Genomic DNA, 16,710 nt, shown 5'->3' on the forward strand with positions numbered 1-16,710 from the left:
TAGTTGTTAAGGAGCGGGGTGTCCTTAACAACCGATGACTCATCAGCTGTCAGGGGGATTCCCAGCTGACAGCAGAATGTAAACAAAACATTGGATCTATTGCTGGTGTCAGTTGGAGGAATAGTGCACCTCATTGGTGTCAATGGAAGGAATTCTGCCCCATCATTGGTAATAGTGGGAGGAATAGTGCACAATTGTTGTCAGTGGAAGGAATAGTGCTCCATTGTTGGTGTCAGTGGGAGGAATGTGTCCCATCATTGGTGTTAGTGGGAAGAATAGTGGCCCATCGCTGTAGTGAATGTAAAGAATAGTGCCCCATCCTTGGTGTGTGTGGGAGAAATAGAGCCCCCTCATTGGTGTCAGTGGAAGGAATAGTGCCCCCGTTGTTGGTGTCAGTGGGAGGAATAGTGCCCCATCATTGGTTTCAAAGGGAGAAATAATGCCCCATTGTTGGTGTCAGTGAGTGGGAGGAATAGTGCTCCATCATTGGTGTCAGTAGGAGGAATATTGCCCCATCATTGGTTTCAAAGGGAGAAATAATGCCCTATTGTTGGTGTCAGTGGGGGAATATTGCCCTATCATTGGCGTCAGTGGGAGGAATAGTGCCCCATCGTTGGTGTCAGTGGGAGGAATTGTGCTCCATTGTTGGTGTCAGTGGGAGGAATAGTGTCTCATTGTTGGTGTCAGTGCGAGGAATAGTGCCCCATCGTTGGTGTCAGTGGGAGGAATAGTTCCCCCTCTTTGGTTTCAGTGGGAGGAATAGTGCCCCATCATTGGTGTCAGTGGGAGGAATAGAACCCCATCACTGATGTCAGTGGAGGAATAGTGCCCCATCGTTGATGTCAGTGGGGGAATAGTGCCCCATCATTGATGTCAGTGGGGAAATAGTGCCCCATCGTTAGTGTCAGTGGGGGAATAGTGCCCCATCATTGGTGTCAGTGGGGAATAATACCCCATCGTTGGTGTCAGTGGGGGAATAGTGCCCCATCGTTGGTGTCAGTGGGAGGGATAGTGCTCCATCGTTGGTGTCAGTGGGAGGAATAGTGCCCCATCATTGGTTTCAAAGGGAGAAATAATGCCCCATTGTTGGTGTCAGTGAGTGGGAGACATAGTGCTCCATCATTGGTGTCAGTGGGAGGAATAGTGCCCCATCATTGGTTTCAAAGAGAGAAATAATGCCCCATTGTTGGTGTCAGTGGGAGGAATTGTGCTCCATTGTTGGTGTTAGTGGGAGGAATAGTGTCTCATTGTTGGTGTCAGTGCGAGGAATAGTGCCCCATCGTTGAATAGTGCGCCATCATTGATGTCAGTGGGGGTATAGTGCCCCATCGTTAGTGTCAGTGGGGGTATAGTGCCCCATCATTGGTGTCAGTGGGGAATAATACCCCATCGTTGGTGTCAGTGGGAGGAATAGTGCTCCATCGTTGGTGTCAGTGGGTGGAAGGGAGGAATAGTGCTCCATCGTTGGTGTCAGTGGGAGGAATAGTGCCCCATCGTTGGTGTCAGTGGGAGGAATAGTGCCCCATCGTTTGTGTCAGTGGGAGGAATAGTGCCCCATCGTTGGTGTCAGTGGGGGAATAGTGCCCCGTCGTTTGTGTCAGTGGGAGGAATAGTGCCCCATCGTTGGTGTCAGTGGGAGGAATAGTGCCCCATCGTTGGTGTCAGTGGGAGGAATAGTACCCCATCGTTGGTGTCAGGGGGAGGAATAGTGCCCCATGGTTGGTGTCAGTGGGGGAATAGTACCCCATCGTTGGTGTCAGGGGGAGGAATAGTGCCCCATCTGTGTCAGTGGGGGAATAGTGCCCCATCGTTGGTGTCAGTGGGAGGAATAGTACCCCATCGTTGGTGTCAGGGGGAGGAATAGTGCCCCATGGTTGGTGTCAGTGGGGAATAATACCCCATCGTTGGTGTCAGTGGGAGGAATAGTGCTCCATCGTTGGTGTCAGTGGGTGGAAGGGAGGAATAGTGCTCCATCGTTGGTGTCAGTGGGAAGAATAATGCCCCATCGTTGGTGTCAGTGGGAGGAATAGTGCCCCATCGTTTGTGTCAGTGGGAGGAATAGTGCCCCATCGTTGGTGTCAGTGGGGGAATAGTGCCCCATCGTTGGTGTCAGTGAGGGAATAGTGCCCCATCGTTTGTGTCAGTGGGAGGAATAGTGCCCCATCGTTTGTGTCAGTGGGAGGAATAGTGCCCCATCGTTGGTGTCAGTGGGAGGAATAGTGCCCCATCGTTGGTGTCAGTGGGAGGAATAGTGCCCCATCGTTGGTGTCAGTGGGAGGAATAGTGCCCCATCGTTGGTATCAGTGGGAGGAATAGTACCCCATCGTTGGTGTCAGGGGGAGGAATAGTGCCCCATGGTTGGTGTCAGTGGGGGAATAGTACCCCATCGTTGGTGTCAGGGGGAGGAATAGTGCCCCATCTGTGTCAGTGGGGGAATAGTGCCCCATCGTTGGTGTCAGTGGGAGGAATAGTGCCCCATGGTTGGTGTCAGTGGGGGAATAGTACCCCATTGTTGGTGTCAGTGGGAGGAATAGTGCCCCATCGTTGGTGTCAGTGGGAGGAATAGTACCCCATGGTTGGTGTCAGTGGGGGAATAGTGCCCCATCGTTGGTGTCAGTGGGAGGAATAGTGCCCCATGGTTGGTGTCAGTGGGGGAATAGTACCCCATTGTTGGTGTCAGTGGGAGGAATAGTGCCCCATCGTTGGTGTCAGTGGGAGGAATAGTGCCCCATGGTTGGTGTCAGTGGGGGAATAGTACCCCATTGTTGGTGTCAGTGGGAGGAATAGTGCCCCATCGTTGGTGTCAGTGGGAGGAATAGTACCCCATCGTTGGTGTCAGTGGGAGGAATAGTGCCCCATGGTTGGTGTCAGTGGGGGAATAGTACCCCATCGTTGGTGTCAGTGGGAGGAATAGTGCCCCATCGTTGGTGTCAGTGGGAGGAATAGTGCCCCATTGTTGGTGTCAGTGGGGGAATAGTACCCCATCGTTGGTGCCAGTGGGGGAATAGTGCCCCATCATTGGTGTCAGTGGATTAACTAGTACCCCCAAGAGCCAGATAAAAGCAAGCAAAGCCCCCAGGATGCAGTTTGGAGAACACTGCTCTAAAGTAAGAAGGATGACAAACCCTGTCCCAATGTGTGCCTGTAGAACAGGGTGGTCATGTGACACCAGCTACCTGAACCGCTAAACAGCTGTCAAGTGATACGCTGGAGTTGGTCTAAAGGCGCAGGCGCGCCAGTACCCCCTCCCCCCACATCCCAGGCTGGTAATGAGTAGGAAATGGACGCAGCTGCGCGCTGACGTAGTCTCTGCGGAAAGGAGGGTGGGAGGGGGTTCGGCCATCTTGGAGTCCTAGCGGAGCTCTGGAGCGGGGAGCAGAGCAGGTAACCTCTGAGCTGTCATATAGCGGGGGCGGGCAGGCGGACGGGGAATTTGTCGGTGTTCCTGCCGTAGTGTGAACCGTGTATGTAAACACAAGGAGCCGCCGTCACATGCAATGCCTGGGCTCCTCCTCAGGCTGTGAATGGAACACCCGGCGCTGTCAGCCTGTCACAGGGTGTGACTGGAATCCGGCCGGCCTTGCCTGCCTTGTTTCTCCGGGGCTGTATGGCGCTAGAGCGGGGTGAGGGGGTTCTATATCATCATCACCGACTCCTCCGGGTGTGGTCCGCCCGCCTTCCCTTCATCCGCTATGGCGGCTCTAGAAGGAAAGACATTCTGGCTATCAGTGACCCTCCAGCTCTCTTATGACTCGGTGACTGGCCCTGTGCCCCATTCATTCTATGAGGATCACTGATCTATGAAGGGGAATATCACCTGTACACAGAAACAAACATACAGCAGAAGATCCAAGTTCCCCTTCCTCTGCTTCTCCTCATGAACTATGAGCCCCTCTAGGCACACAATCCTCTGCTCAGGATTATCAGCATACATTTGTACAGCTCTTTATATCATGAGGGCGGACATTACAACACAGGAGCAATCAGAGGGCCCTGCTCCTTAGAGCTTACTCTCTAGAAGGGAGGGACAAGTGATACCAAAGGTAATAACTGTGGGGAATGAGCTGATGGAGAAAATCAAAGTACAGTTAGGTGGAGGTGGGATAGGCTTCTCTAAATCGCCTAAAAGTGGACAGAGTAGGAGATAGTGGAACAGATTGGGGTAAGGAGTTCCAGAGGATGGGAGAGGCTTTGGAGAAGTCTTGGAGTTCAGTATGGAAGGAGGTGACAGGGGAACTAGGGAGCGGGAGGAAGGGAGAGGACGGGTTTGTTTGCATTTTAAGACCATGTTTACACACTATACAATTTTCTTTAGGTGTTTTTTTTCTTTAGATTTACCAAAACCATATAATATGAGGTCAAACTTTAAAGGGGTTGTAAAGGTACATGGTTTTTTCACCTTATGGCATAGAACATCCGACGATTATTGCCCCATGCCCCCCCCCGGTTTACTTACATGAGCCCTCGAAAGTCCCGCGTTGTGAATGCGCTGGCTTCTCAGCTCATTCATTGGATGATTGATAGCAGCGCGGCCATTGGCTCCCGTTGCTGTCAATCAAATCAATGATGCGGGGGCGGGGCCGAGTGATACAGTCCGACTGCATCACGAGAGCGCGCCCGCAAGCTGATCCCCTTGGAAGAGCGCTTCCTAGAACGGGAGTTAGCTCATGCGGGGAGGAGCCGAGACAGCCGCCGAGGGACCCAACGAGCTGCACAGTGGAGGTAAGTATGACATGTTTGCTATTTAAAAAAAAAAAAAAAGGAACTTTTACAACCCCTTTAAGAGTTTCAATTTGTATGCAGTCAGGCAGGCCCTTACACTACATGGTTTTGGTAAATATAAAGGAAATCGGACAACAAAAGTTGTGTAGTGTATGGGGTCTAAGATATAAACAGCCCAACTGACGGCACTAAACTCTCCTCCCCTCTGTCGGTCTGGGCCCCTTGCTGGCATCTTTTCCCCAGGTACTAGTACAGGTCTTCAGGCATCTCCATTTGGCTAGCGCAGGATTCGGTCCTCCTGCCACACAGGGACTGTGCCGGCGGTGTAAGCTGAACTGTTTATGCGCAACTCAGTTTACATTCCACAGAAGACTGCCAGCATGTAGGTTTGTTTTATTGCGGAAGAGATGATGTATGGCTCTTCTGCACTAATAGCCTGCCTGCTCTAAGTCTCTTGTTAAAGTGGAACTTCACACTCTCAATCAACATTGACTATGTTTAAGTTTAATCCATATGCTGCTAGCGTTAGTGTGTGTGTATATATATATATATATATATATATATATATATATATATATATATATATATATATATATATATATATATATATATATAATTTTTTATTTTTTTTTTTTATATTTCTCCTGTTGCTTTTGGATTTCTGGCCTAGGCAAATGTCATACTGCCCAAGAGTCTTTATGAGTTTTTTTTTTTTTTTTTTTTTTTTATATCTGGATGAGCGGCTTTCTCAACAAATCGTCTTCTTTGTCTTACCTGGTGGTTTAGTGTGGATGGCCATCCTGGTGGTCCTGGGCGGGATCCGAGGGGAGCTGTGCTGATAAACAATCAGCACAGAACCCCCCCCCCCCCGTCAGGGGAGCAGTCGATCAGCTCTCCTCTACTCGCGTCTGTCAGACGCGAGTGAGGAAAAGCCGATCACCGGCTCTTCCTATTTACATCGTGATCAGCCGTGATTGGACACGGCTGATCACGTGGTAAAGAGTCTCCGTCAGATCGCTGCGATGTGCGCCCCCGGGGGCGAGCAGCGGCCTAATATCCTGAGGACGTCATATGACGCCCAGTCAGGATATTGAAACCACTTTGCCGCCGTTGTTATGCTATATGGCGGGCGGCAAGTGGTTAAAGAGGAAGTAAAGCCTCTGGGGGGAAAAAAAATTACACCCTGCAAGACAAAGGCATAATGAGCTAGTATGCATAGCATACTAGCTCATTATGAATTACTTACCTGAGACCGAAGCCCCCGCATCAGCCCTCGCTCGCCTCCGCCGCCATCTATCCCAGAGTGACTTCTGGGTATTGCGGCTCCAGCGCTGTGACTGGCCGGAGCCGCGATGAAGTCACTCCCGCACATGCGCACTGGTGCCGCCACTAACGCCATGATCGCCGTTAGAAACGGCACGCTCAGTGCGCCTGCGCCGTAGACATCTGTGCCGCTATTTCTGCAAATATCTCCTAAACCTTTTAGGTTTAGGAGATCTTTCTTGCACCTACAGGTAAGCCTTAATTTAGGCTTACCTGTAGGTTAAAGTGGTTGTAATGGGTTTACAACCACTTTAAACATGACTTGGCTGGGACGATTTTGTTTAGGAGTTTAAGCAAAAAAAAAACCCTTAAAGCCAAATGAAAAATCACTGCTTACCTTTTTAACTTATGCTGTGTGGATGGGAACAACATATATAGTAGGTGAAAAAGGGGAAACACACTTAAAGGGGTTGTATAGGTTAGTGTTTGTTATTAAAAAAAAAAAAAGTCATACTTACCTTCACTGTGCAGTTCTTTTTGCACAGAGTGGCCCCGATCCTCGTCTTCTGGGGTCCCTCGGCAGCTGTCTCGGCTCCTCCCCGCAAGAGCTAACCCCCCCCCCTCTGGGAAGCGCTCTCTCAAGGGGGTTAGCTTGCGGGCACACTCCCATGTGATAGTCATCGGCCATAGCCGCCGAGTCTATCACTTGGCCCAGCCCCCAGGCGCACCGCGTCATTGATTTGATTGACAGCAGCTGGAGCCAATGGCTGCGCTGCTATCAATCATCCAATGAAGAGCCCACAGGAGCTGGGGGAAAGCAATGCGGGATCACGCCCACAGAGATTTGGGGTTCAGGTAAGTAAAACGGGGGCTGAGGGGCCCCCAGAGAGTGCAAGGTGTTTTTTCACCTTAATGCATAGGATGCATTAAGGTGAAAAAAACGTGAAGCTTTACAACCCCTTTAAAGACTGACAGAAGGGCAGGTGGTTTTTCACTTGGTCCCCTAAAAGGCAATTATCCAATGGCTAAAGTTGGTTATTCACTAGTAGATTTTCAAATGAACATTCCTACATTCAACAACTTGATGAATGTTTGAAAGTATTTCAAAATTTTGTTTGCTATTAATATTTGATTTTGGAATAAATGGGCTTTTTTGAACAAAAAACTTTCACTCTTGGGAATTTAGTTTGTTCAAGAACAATTTTCATCCTGCGCCTTCGAATTTTATCATCACTGTGGTTGAAAATGAATGTTTTGACTTTATTAATGATTAGTAAATGTAACGTTCTTAAAAGGAAACATTTCAAACACAATTCTAGTATGTGACCTTAGGTGCTATATTCTATTACTTTGGCAGTTTATAGAGTAAACGTTTAGTTATCTCAAGTTGTGCACATATGGAAAGCAGAGCTTCTCTGCAGTTCGGGCTGCTTTTGCCTTTGGAGCAGTTAATAAAAAAATGCCACATCACTCATTGTGTTTTTATCAGTATGCATTATTTGTTGTGTCAGCAGTTGCATTTCCCTAGTATTATCCATGTAAGATATTTCCGTTGGGTTCAGCAATTTCCCTTGAATTTCATGTGTTGGTTTTTTTTTTTTTTTTTTTTCCTGCCTCTTCCTTCCCGAGCTGAGAAAAGATTTTCTTTAGGCTTTTTTTTTTTTTTTTTTTTGCTTCTGCTTTGTGTTATAGAAAATGTGGTGTTAACGAATTGCTTTAGAGAAAAGGATTGATATCCTAGTTCTTCCAAGCAGTCAGCGTTTTCCATCATCTGGAGCTACATGGCTAAGAAATAACTCTGCAGCAGAGTAGGAACTTTCACATCTGGTAGGATGTTGTAGTCATACAATGGGAGAAGCTTGAAGTCTCTTCCCCAGGGATGTGTATGGGAGTGTTTTTTTTTTTTTTTTTTTTTTTTTTTTTTTTTTTTTCATCCCTTTCCAAAATTAATTTTAGTTTACTCCATCCTTATAGACTAGACAACAGATTTATTTTCTTCTGTAAAATTGTGCATTTTTTAATTTTCCTGTAAGTAAAGTGTTACTGTTATGTTTTATTGCTAATACAGTGTCCTTTCTCAGATCGGTCTTTGTCACAATGGGAAGAGAGAACTGAAGCCAATTCACCATGATCGGAGGGCTCTTTATATATAATCACAAGGGAGAGGTCCTGATCTCTCGGGTATACAGAGATGACATTGGGTAAGTAATGCTGCGTTAGACTAAACCCTTTATGGCGGTTAAGTGACATTTTGAGGAGCATATAGTGAAAAAACAAAATATGCTTTTCTAAGAATTCAGTAGATTCATATTTGAAAGGTGAAGCGTTCACCTTTTGTAGACCGCCAATAAAACACTTTTTTTTTTTTTTTTTTTTTTTTTTTTTTTTTTTTTTTTTACCTTAGCAGATAACTTTTGGGTATTACATGTTTGTCTGGTTTCCAAAATGTATTCGCAAAAATCTTAAAATGGGTAAAAAAAATTAAAAACCTTAAGTGTAGCTGCATCCAATGACCAAGACCTACCCACAGGAAAAAACTTGCCAGAGCCTAATGCCGGCTGTCACTCGCCTCAAGCGCAGTTTAAGGTGTATATGCAAGGTGCAAAACAAAAGTCCATCTCCTCAGGCTTCATTGATAAAAAATGTGTTTGAGCCTAGTGATATCACACCCAGCACCAGGATCTATTGTGTCTTTTCTGTGGGTATGTCTGTCGCTGGGTGCAACTACACTTGGATTTTTTTCTTATCTATTAACGTTGAAGATTTTCATGAATACTTTAGAATCCTGATCATGTGAGCGTGTAATACCCAAAGCTTGTTTGGCAAGATACACATTGTGTTGCCACAGACAACTGTAAAGGTTAGATATTGATTCACTTTCCATATCTGAATCTGTTCATACTCTAAGGCAGGCTATACATTGTTCGAATTCCAGCCGGTTTAGCAGGAACCGGATGAAATTCAAACTGTATGGACAGGTCTGAGTGTACCAAGTTGATCATCTTGGATACAACCAGCATGCTGGGTTTTACCTGCGATTATTGCTATCGGCTGCTATAGCCGCCAGCAATATTCACTGTCTTCTCCCGGCAGGGTAGCTGCTTGTCAAGAATTTGTTAAATACAGGACTTTTGTGATGCATCTCCCTGTGTGTAAGGGGTTTTTGGACTTTGGTCAGGAACATATAGTAGGTTTAGTTCCAAAGATATGCTTATATAAGATATGCTTATATAAATCCTCCACCCTTCTGTTGTTCAGCATTTTTTCACAGCCCCCCTTTTGTCATCCTCTTTAGCTCATGTAAGGGATAGTTGATGTTTTTTATGTAGGCCCATCTGGAGCAACAAGTTACCAGCGCTGAAGACCCAGCAATATAAAAATAACTTTGACGCTTAGGCTGGGTTCACACTGCTGCAATGTCAGACATCACATGTGGTTCGCACTGCTGTGCAGATCACATACAATGTCTGTGCCATGCAAATTCAGCCATACAGATTATATGTCTGAATTCGCATTGCATTCGGACCAATATGGTGCAGGAGCCTTTTTTTGGTCCGCTCTGGAATCTGTTTGGATGGGTGTTCACACCCATGCGTTCTCATTCCTGCCTGAATTCACGGTTTGCACTGTGATCTGCGAACCGATCTGGGAGTGTCATTAGGTTAATATAGACACCCGCAGTGGTTCGCAGAGGGCTGAGTGAACCACCGGCGATTCAGGTGCAATGCGGGAACCCACCCTGGATTTGCAGGGTTTCCTGCATCGCACAAGTGTGAATTGAGCCTCAATGTAACAAAATGGCCTTTAATTAGGTCTTTTTGGCACTAGTTTGTATTTAGGCTGTTAGACATAGTGAAAGTTGTCAAGTTTTATTTAAATTGTTCAATTCATATTTGTTCTTCCGTCCACAATACTTGGGAGTTCCGCCCGCCCCTTTAAAAATTAAAAGTCAGCAGCTACACATACTGTAGCTGCTGACTTTTTTAACATTAGAACGCTTGCCTGTCCTGGAGTGCAATTTTTCCTACATCTGCAGTTGTGCTGCAGTGCACAACAGTGGAACTCGCATTTCTACTCTATGGCTTCCCAGGTGGTGTTTTCTGCAAGTTTACATGCTTGCCCACCCAGCGGATCCAGCTCTGTCCTGAATGGTTTTCATGAAAAAAGGGTGAAAAAAGTGCTATTTGTGTAGCAGGGGAGAGAACTTTGTTTTGAGGCTGAAGATCCACTCTAACCTCCTTGTCATACCAGCCCGCTGGCCTTTAGGAGGATCTAAATGCTGTGAGGTGGGAGCGGGCTTTCCAATCTTGTGACCGATGTGATTGGCTGTCATAGTGGTCACTTGATCAGAAGCTCCCGATTGCAATTATGTATCCAGAGCTGTCCACGACAGCTCAGTTAGGCCCTGTTCACACTGGCATTAAAAGCAGGTGTTTGAGGTGTGCTTTTAGCAGTCTGCGAATAATATGCACAGCACACAGAGCTATTCACATTAAATTAAGCTACATTTTGAGTTTAAAATGAGTTGAAATCTATGGTAACACAGTGGCATACTTTTAATGTGTTTGCGTTGCGTTAGGCCTTGTGCACAACAGTCAAAAATTATATATATATATATATATATATATATATATATATATATATATATATATATATATATATATATATATATATATATATATATATATATATATATATATATATATTTATTGCGTCTGGGGTGCATTTTAGCGTGTCAAATGCGCATAGGGCGTTTGGGGAGTTTTTCACGCATGCCAGATGCGATTAACGCTATAGGTGCATTTGTTTAGCGGCAGTATTTTGAGCAAGTGTGAACAAGGTCTTTGAAAAGTGTGCCATCTCTGCACAAAAAAGCCATTTCCTATGGATGCATTTATGCGGATGCTCGGTGTTAAAGCCCAGCAGCTGTACGTCTGGCAGGAACATGTTAAATCTTTTTGATATCTGGCTTCTGTGAGAAGCCTTAAATAGGTTGGGTAATGCTGTTGTGAGCTTTCTGTGACTTCTAAACATGCTGGTGGTCATTCTTGGATAAGAACATGCTATTCCCAATGCATCTTTACTCTACTAGATATTTGTAAGATGCATGTGTACCCAGAAAGACAGTTGTTTAGGGCACCGGCTTTGTTACCCTGCATTTAGCAGTGCAGGCAAAATGCAAGGTACTGTTAAAGCTGAACTCCAGGGAAATGTCAAAACTAAGTTTCCAATGGGGGGCTCCCTCTGCACTTCAAGGGTTAAATGCTTGCTTTTTGCCTAGGGGACCTTTTCAAAAGCACTTTTACGACGGACCTTTAGTCATTTTTTTCAACTTTCCATCTATTATTCTGCCCTTGTTTTAACTTTGGATAGTAAAACTTTTTTTTTTTTTCTTGCCAGTAAATACCTTTTACAGCCCACTTCCTCTCTAGTCTGGTAAAAAGCCTAGACTTATGACCTCATGCACAGCTCGCTCTCTCACTCTGGTGAGGGTTTGCCAGGAAGGGAGGGGGATGAGTCATAAGAGGGCCAATGAGAGCTGCAGAGCTGGAGGAGTTCCTCTGTAAATCCAGGAAGTGAACAGATAGCATCTTCAGCTGCCACAGTTAAAATGGTTGCAGCCAGACTTGGTGGAGGGAGATTTCTGCATCATATTTGGCAAGTACAGAATATATAAAATATGCAAAGTGGTTGGAGGTAAGCTTCAGAATGGCAAAGATGTTTTTTATTACAAATCATGTGAGCAGACTGCAGTTCCTCTTTAACACATCCCATGCTCCTGAAAGCTTCCTCCTCTCCATGTAAACAGCCCCTCCCTGCCTTTCTTCGGTGCTCCATCTGGTGGTCACACTCTGACGTAATCACATACCATGCAGAAACGGCAGTCATGCATTGTAAGTGAAGATGCTGAGGGCCCGTCCACAGCTCAGAGTGTCGGAAGGAAGAAGAGTGCCAGCTGCAGGAGGAGTAGGGAATAGGGCTATGTAAAACTGCTTTTAAATGTTCCCCCTAGACCGTGTGTGCTCAACCTGTGGCCCACCAGCTGTTGAACTACAAGTCCCATGAGACGTTGCAAGGCTGACAGTTATAAGCATGATTGGACTTGTAGTTCCCCCAACAGCTGGAAGGCCACAGGTTGAGCACACATGCCCTAGACCAGTGATGGCGAACCTTGGCACCCCAGATGTTTTGGAACTACATTTCCCATGATGCTCAACTACACAGCGGAGTGCATGATCATCATGGCAAATGTAGTTCCAAAACATCTCTGGGGTGCCAAGGTTCGCCATCACTGCCCTAGACAAAAGTGACCATTTTAATCTTTCCAGTGAGGGGAAGCACTACTGCAAGGGTAGTTTTGGCATTATGCTGGGGGTCAGCTTCAAGTAATGATGGAAGATGGAGGGCATTTGGACCTTCTTTGATATGGTGTATCGTGTGTAAAAAAAAAAATAAATAAATAAACAAGGCCATTATTTTTGAATGAACTTTTTTTAAAAATATGGGTGGAATCTCCCCTATCTCTTTGCAGTGGTTTTTGCAGATGTGATATTTGTTTACTATTATTACATAGGTGTCCAATTGTGTGGATGTTGATCTTATTCTGTTGCTTGTACCTATTGCTATGTGCTTGTTTTGTTTTATCATCCCTTCTGTCAAACACTGTCTGTCTTTCAAATAAGCCCTGTTGCCAATCTCTCCTGGCGTTCACCTTGACGCTGTTTTGGCTTTTATCATAAGTACGTCGTCTTCCTATATGTAGTGTGCTCCTACCTGGGTCTTTGGTGGGTGTTATGTTCTTTTTTTAGTATTTTATTTCTAATCCTTTCTTTCATTGCTGTCACTGTCCTTTTCCTTGCTGGTGCCATCTTTTTCCATCTCATCACCTCATTGGCTGCTGTAGCAATAGGTAAGATCACTCTTCCTGCTGCAAGTCCTTTAGTGCCAGCTCTATGCCTGGATGCTTGTGCGGAATGTGCAAAGCCCTTAATTGTCTACAACTTTGCTGTCTTAAATCAGTTGCATCTTTGCTCTAACCCATTAAAACAAGATAACCTACTGAGTGGTGATGAAGTTTGAGCTATCTTGTACTAATTAGTTTGGTGTTTACTTATCTGTGCTAGAGACCCAAGTAGTTACACTCCTAATAACATTTATTTGCACAACTGGCATTTCAAATTGCCAACATGTTTGGCTCAAACCAGCATAACAACTCTTAATGTGAATAGCTGAGTGTATCATGTAAGGCTTTGGTGTCTCTTATGGGTCTCTGGTAGGGAAAGCATTTAATTCTTATAATTTTTCTAGTAATGTAATGATTTGGAAAGAGGTTGTTTGCAAGGTTTATGCAGTGCAGACATGTTTCATATAACTATAAAACTGCTAACGCTTTTTAAACTGGTTGCTTCTCGTTGTGATTGAAACCTCTTGAGGATTAACAATTTGACACCATTTCCCTTGTGGCATTGTGAAACAACGTGATTTACCACGACACATTGAAACATGCATATTGTCTGTTAGCGCAATGCAGTTTCATGCATTTGAATGGGCACCCCAGTGCACCTTGCTGATGGATGTGCCATGCTATGCAACTCACAGCATGGCACTAACGTGTGTTGCAGTGTGCTAGAAAAGAAGGCGCATGCACCACAAGTTTGTTGGCATGCATTGCAACCAACATTGTCGAAAGATGTGTTGTAATGCCATTTATTTTTATTTTGAATGGAACTCCAATGCATTTAGCATGCCTTGCGGTAAAGCACGTGGTAGTGCAATGACATTGTGAGTAGGCCCCGTTCACACCATCGTCTTGGAAAACACATGTGCATAATGTATTTTTGCAGTGCTTTTAATGTGTTTTCTTCCTGTGAAATGTGACTTTAAAAGTTCAATTAAAATGCATATTGCATTTTTCATGTGTTGACTGTAATGTAACGCGCTCTTTGTTGAAAACACACACGATGCAGCAAGCAGGATTTGTCAAAAGCATAAAGCACTGATGATAGATTATAATAACTTGTTTTCATGTGATAATTTTTTTTTTTTTAGTGCGCTGTGATCCTGTGTCAATGCAATGGTGTGAACAAGCCCTTAACTTAATCACTGTGTCCTAACTTTTTTTTTTTTTTTTTTCATATAGTGTATTCCATTATTGCCTGTTTTTGTTTGTTTTTTTATTACTGTAACTATAAGGCCTTAAAAGTTGAACTCTGGCCAAAATGTTTCTTTTAAAAAACAGAATGCAAATGGGGAGAATCTCCCCAGTAGAGAGAAGGCAGTAAAGACTTTAAAGTTGCTAACCCTTCACTTCAACTAAAGTTTTCATTGCTGATTTTGTCCCATTTAAATGAAATTTCGCCACAGTGACCACCTGTTTTGCAGGACAGAGGGAGGAAAAACCCCTCCATGGGCACACAAATGGCAACAAAATCTGACACAGGATTTAACCTGCTCTATGAAAAAAAATTTTGACCGGAGTCCCACTTTATTTTTAGATACTCAGTCCATTGCTAAAAGTTTTACAGTTTCTGAGATTTTAATTTGTTTTCTTGGCCATGCAGAGAAGATAGATAAACCTATTCCGGGCTACATTTGTTCTTTTATCAGAATGTATTTTAGAATTGCCACTTTGCAGTTTCAATTAAACAGAAAAGTCTGACTTCTAAAGGAACAGCCTGATCCATTACTGTACAGTAACATACAACATTCTTAAATTCTTCCCATGTATGTTGGTCTGTCCGACAGAAGGCGGCCGTGCATGCTGGAAAACCAGCACCCAATCGACTCCCAATCGGCGCTCTCCACCAATGGAGAGTGCTGATCGGAGTGTTCTGGGGGGCGGGTGTCACCCTGTCAGAGCACAACAGCTCAGCGGGGGAGATCGCTGGACTAACCTTGCATTGTTACTACAGCGGCTCCCAACCAGAGCTGTCAGGTTTATTTTTTTTCGTGCAGCCCTGCATGGCACTTCAATCAAGAATTGTATTTAAAGTGTTCTTTTGTGAATGTAATTGCAAAACTGCCATAGTTTGTGATTGTAAACAATCGCCTTGTGAAACAACCCATTCAATTTAAAAGAAAAATTAAGAGGCAAAACGTTTTGTGTATAGATAAAAAAAAAAAAAAAAATCCTTCTGTTCTCAGCTGCATAGGAGCTGGGGGGAGGAGAAGCAGCAGTACACTTAACTTCCTACTGAGTGGCTGTGGCGGGGGGTGGGTCAGGGGGAGTCTAATCCATTGGAGCATGTTGAGTTTCCAGAATGGCTAGAGAAGTGACCACGGTGTGTTCTCTTAGCATGGTCAGCATTTAATAGGAAAGCAGAGGGACTGGCAGAAACACCAGTACTTTCTCATACAAGTACATGGTACAGCAGGTGCAGATCAGAATATGAAATGCTGGGTTTACATGTTCTGTAACTTGAGGTTAATGGACATTGGCCTTGTCAATGGCATTAGTTTGAGACACTTATATCATTCAGAATTCACTGACATGTGCATTTGACCTGGAGTTAACCACCTCACCTGAATTTGAACTACTTCAAGTGAGTTTTGCATTACCATAGACCTGTATGGGGCGCAAACTAAAGCCTGTTGGAGGCCATAAAGGTTTGGGCTCTAGAGGGTTTAAAAGAACTAGTAACCAGTGGAACAAGTGGAAATACCCATTCTGTTTGGTTCCAGGTTAGTAACTTGTGCATTGACGTCTTTGTCAGGGTGACAGCCCTGAAAACTGCACGTTTAATCACTAGCCAGTAGTCCGCTTTTCCATTCTGACAAGTTTTCTTTTAAAGAGCCAGGGAACAAGAACTTTGACATAATATATATCAAAAGCTTAAAGATTTACACCTCAGCTGTCCTCCTCGTGTAGACATTGGCTGTCTGGCATCTAGGATTTCTCTGAATCTGCAGGCATGTTTGTCAGACTTTTGCCAAGGAGCACAGAAAACTTTCTTGTAATGGTGTGATGTGCTTTATCTTTCGTACAGAAGGAATGCAGTGGATGCTTTCCGAGTCAATGTCATCCATGCCCGGCAGCAGGTGCGCTCTCCCGTCACCAACATTGCTCGTACCAGTTTCTTCCATGTGAAGCGTTCCAACATCTGGCTGGCAGCTGTCACAAAACAAAATGTCAACGCCGCCATGGTGTTTGAGTTCCTGTACAAGATGTGTGATGTCATGACTGCATACTTTGGGAAGATCAGCGAGGAAAATATCAAGAACAACTTTGTGCTGATCTATGAACTACTTGATGGTAAGATAGTTTGATGTGTTGGGTTCTAGCAGTACCAAATTTGTCCTGCTTTTATCATAGGTAAAGTGTCTATAAAGAATGCTAGCCCAGCCTTTATTAGGGTTGGTTATGATTTGCTGTCAGTAGATGATCATTTATTAGTCTTGTGTTTTATGCTTTGTTACACCGAAAACATTCAAAAGTGCCACTGTCTTTGTATAATTGTTTTTAGTTAGCCTTAGACATCACTCTAGTGCCATTGTGTGTTTTTATTGTTCCACAGAAATCCTGGACTTTGGTTACCCTCAGAACTCTGAAACTGGAGCCCTGAAAACTTTTATCACTCAACAAGGGATTAAAAGTCAGGTAATGGCGCACCTGGAAGTCTACTGTACCATGCTGGTCTGTTACCACCATGTCTGCTTTATATTTACTGTTTGCATAACACATTTTGACCAGATGTATTTGTACGTCTAGTCTTTGTGTACTATACA

The 16,710-nt window shown here is 44.6% G+C and overlaps 1 protein-coding gene across 4 annotated transcripts in view; it reads left to right on the forward strand.

The window, feature by feature from the left end:
- Positions 1-3,226: 3,226 nt before the first annotated feature.
- Positions 3,227-16,710, forward strand: part of AP2M1 (adaptor related protein complex 2 subunit mu 1) — a 38,689-nt gene continuing 25,205 nt past the window's right edge. The window contains exons 1-4 of one of the 4 annotated variants that reach the window (XM_073626561.1): positions 3,227-3,384; positions 8,067-8,186; positions 15,972-16,237; positions 16,500-16,582. In XM_073626561.1, coding sequence (XP_073482662.1) covers positions 8,113-8,186; positions 15,972-16,237; positions 16,500-16,582 — 423 coding nt within the window. In that variant the 5' untranslated portion in view covers positions 3,227-3,384; positions 8,067-8,112. Of the gene's footprint in view, positions 3,385-3,879; positions 4,044-7,787; positions 7,813-8,053; positions 8,187-15,971; positions 16,238-16,499; positions 16,583-16,710 lie in introns of those variants that run through there. The other 3 variants (XM_073626562.1, XM_073626563.1, XM_073626564.1) reach the window with 3 other exon arrangements.

This window comes from Aquarana catesbeiana, linkage group LG04, assembly GCF_042186555.1.
Source record: "Aquarana catesbeiana isolate 2022-GZ linkage group LG04, ASM4218655v1, whole genome shotgun sequence".
Classification (NCBI taxonomy): Eukaryota; Metazoa; Chordata; class Amphibia; order Anura; family Ranidae; genus Aquarana; species Aquarana catesbeiana.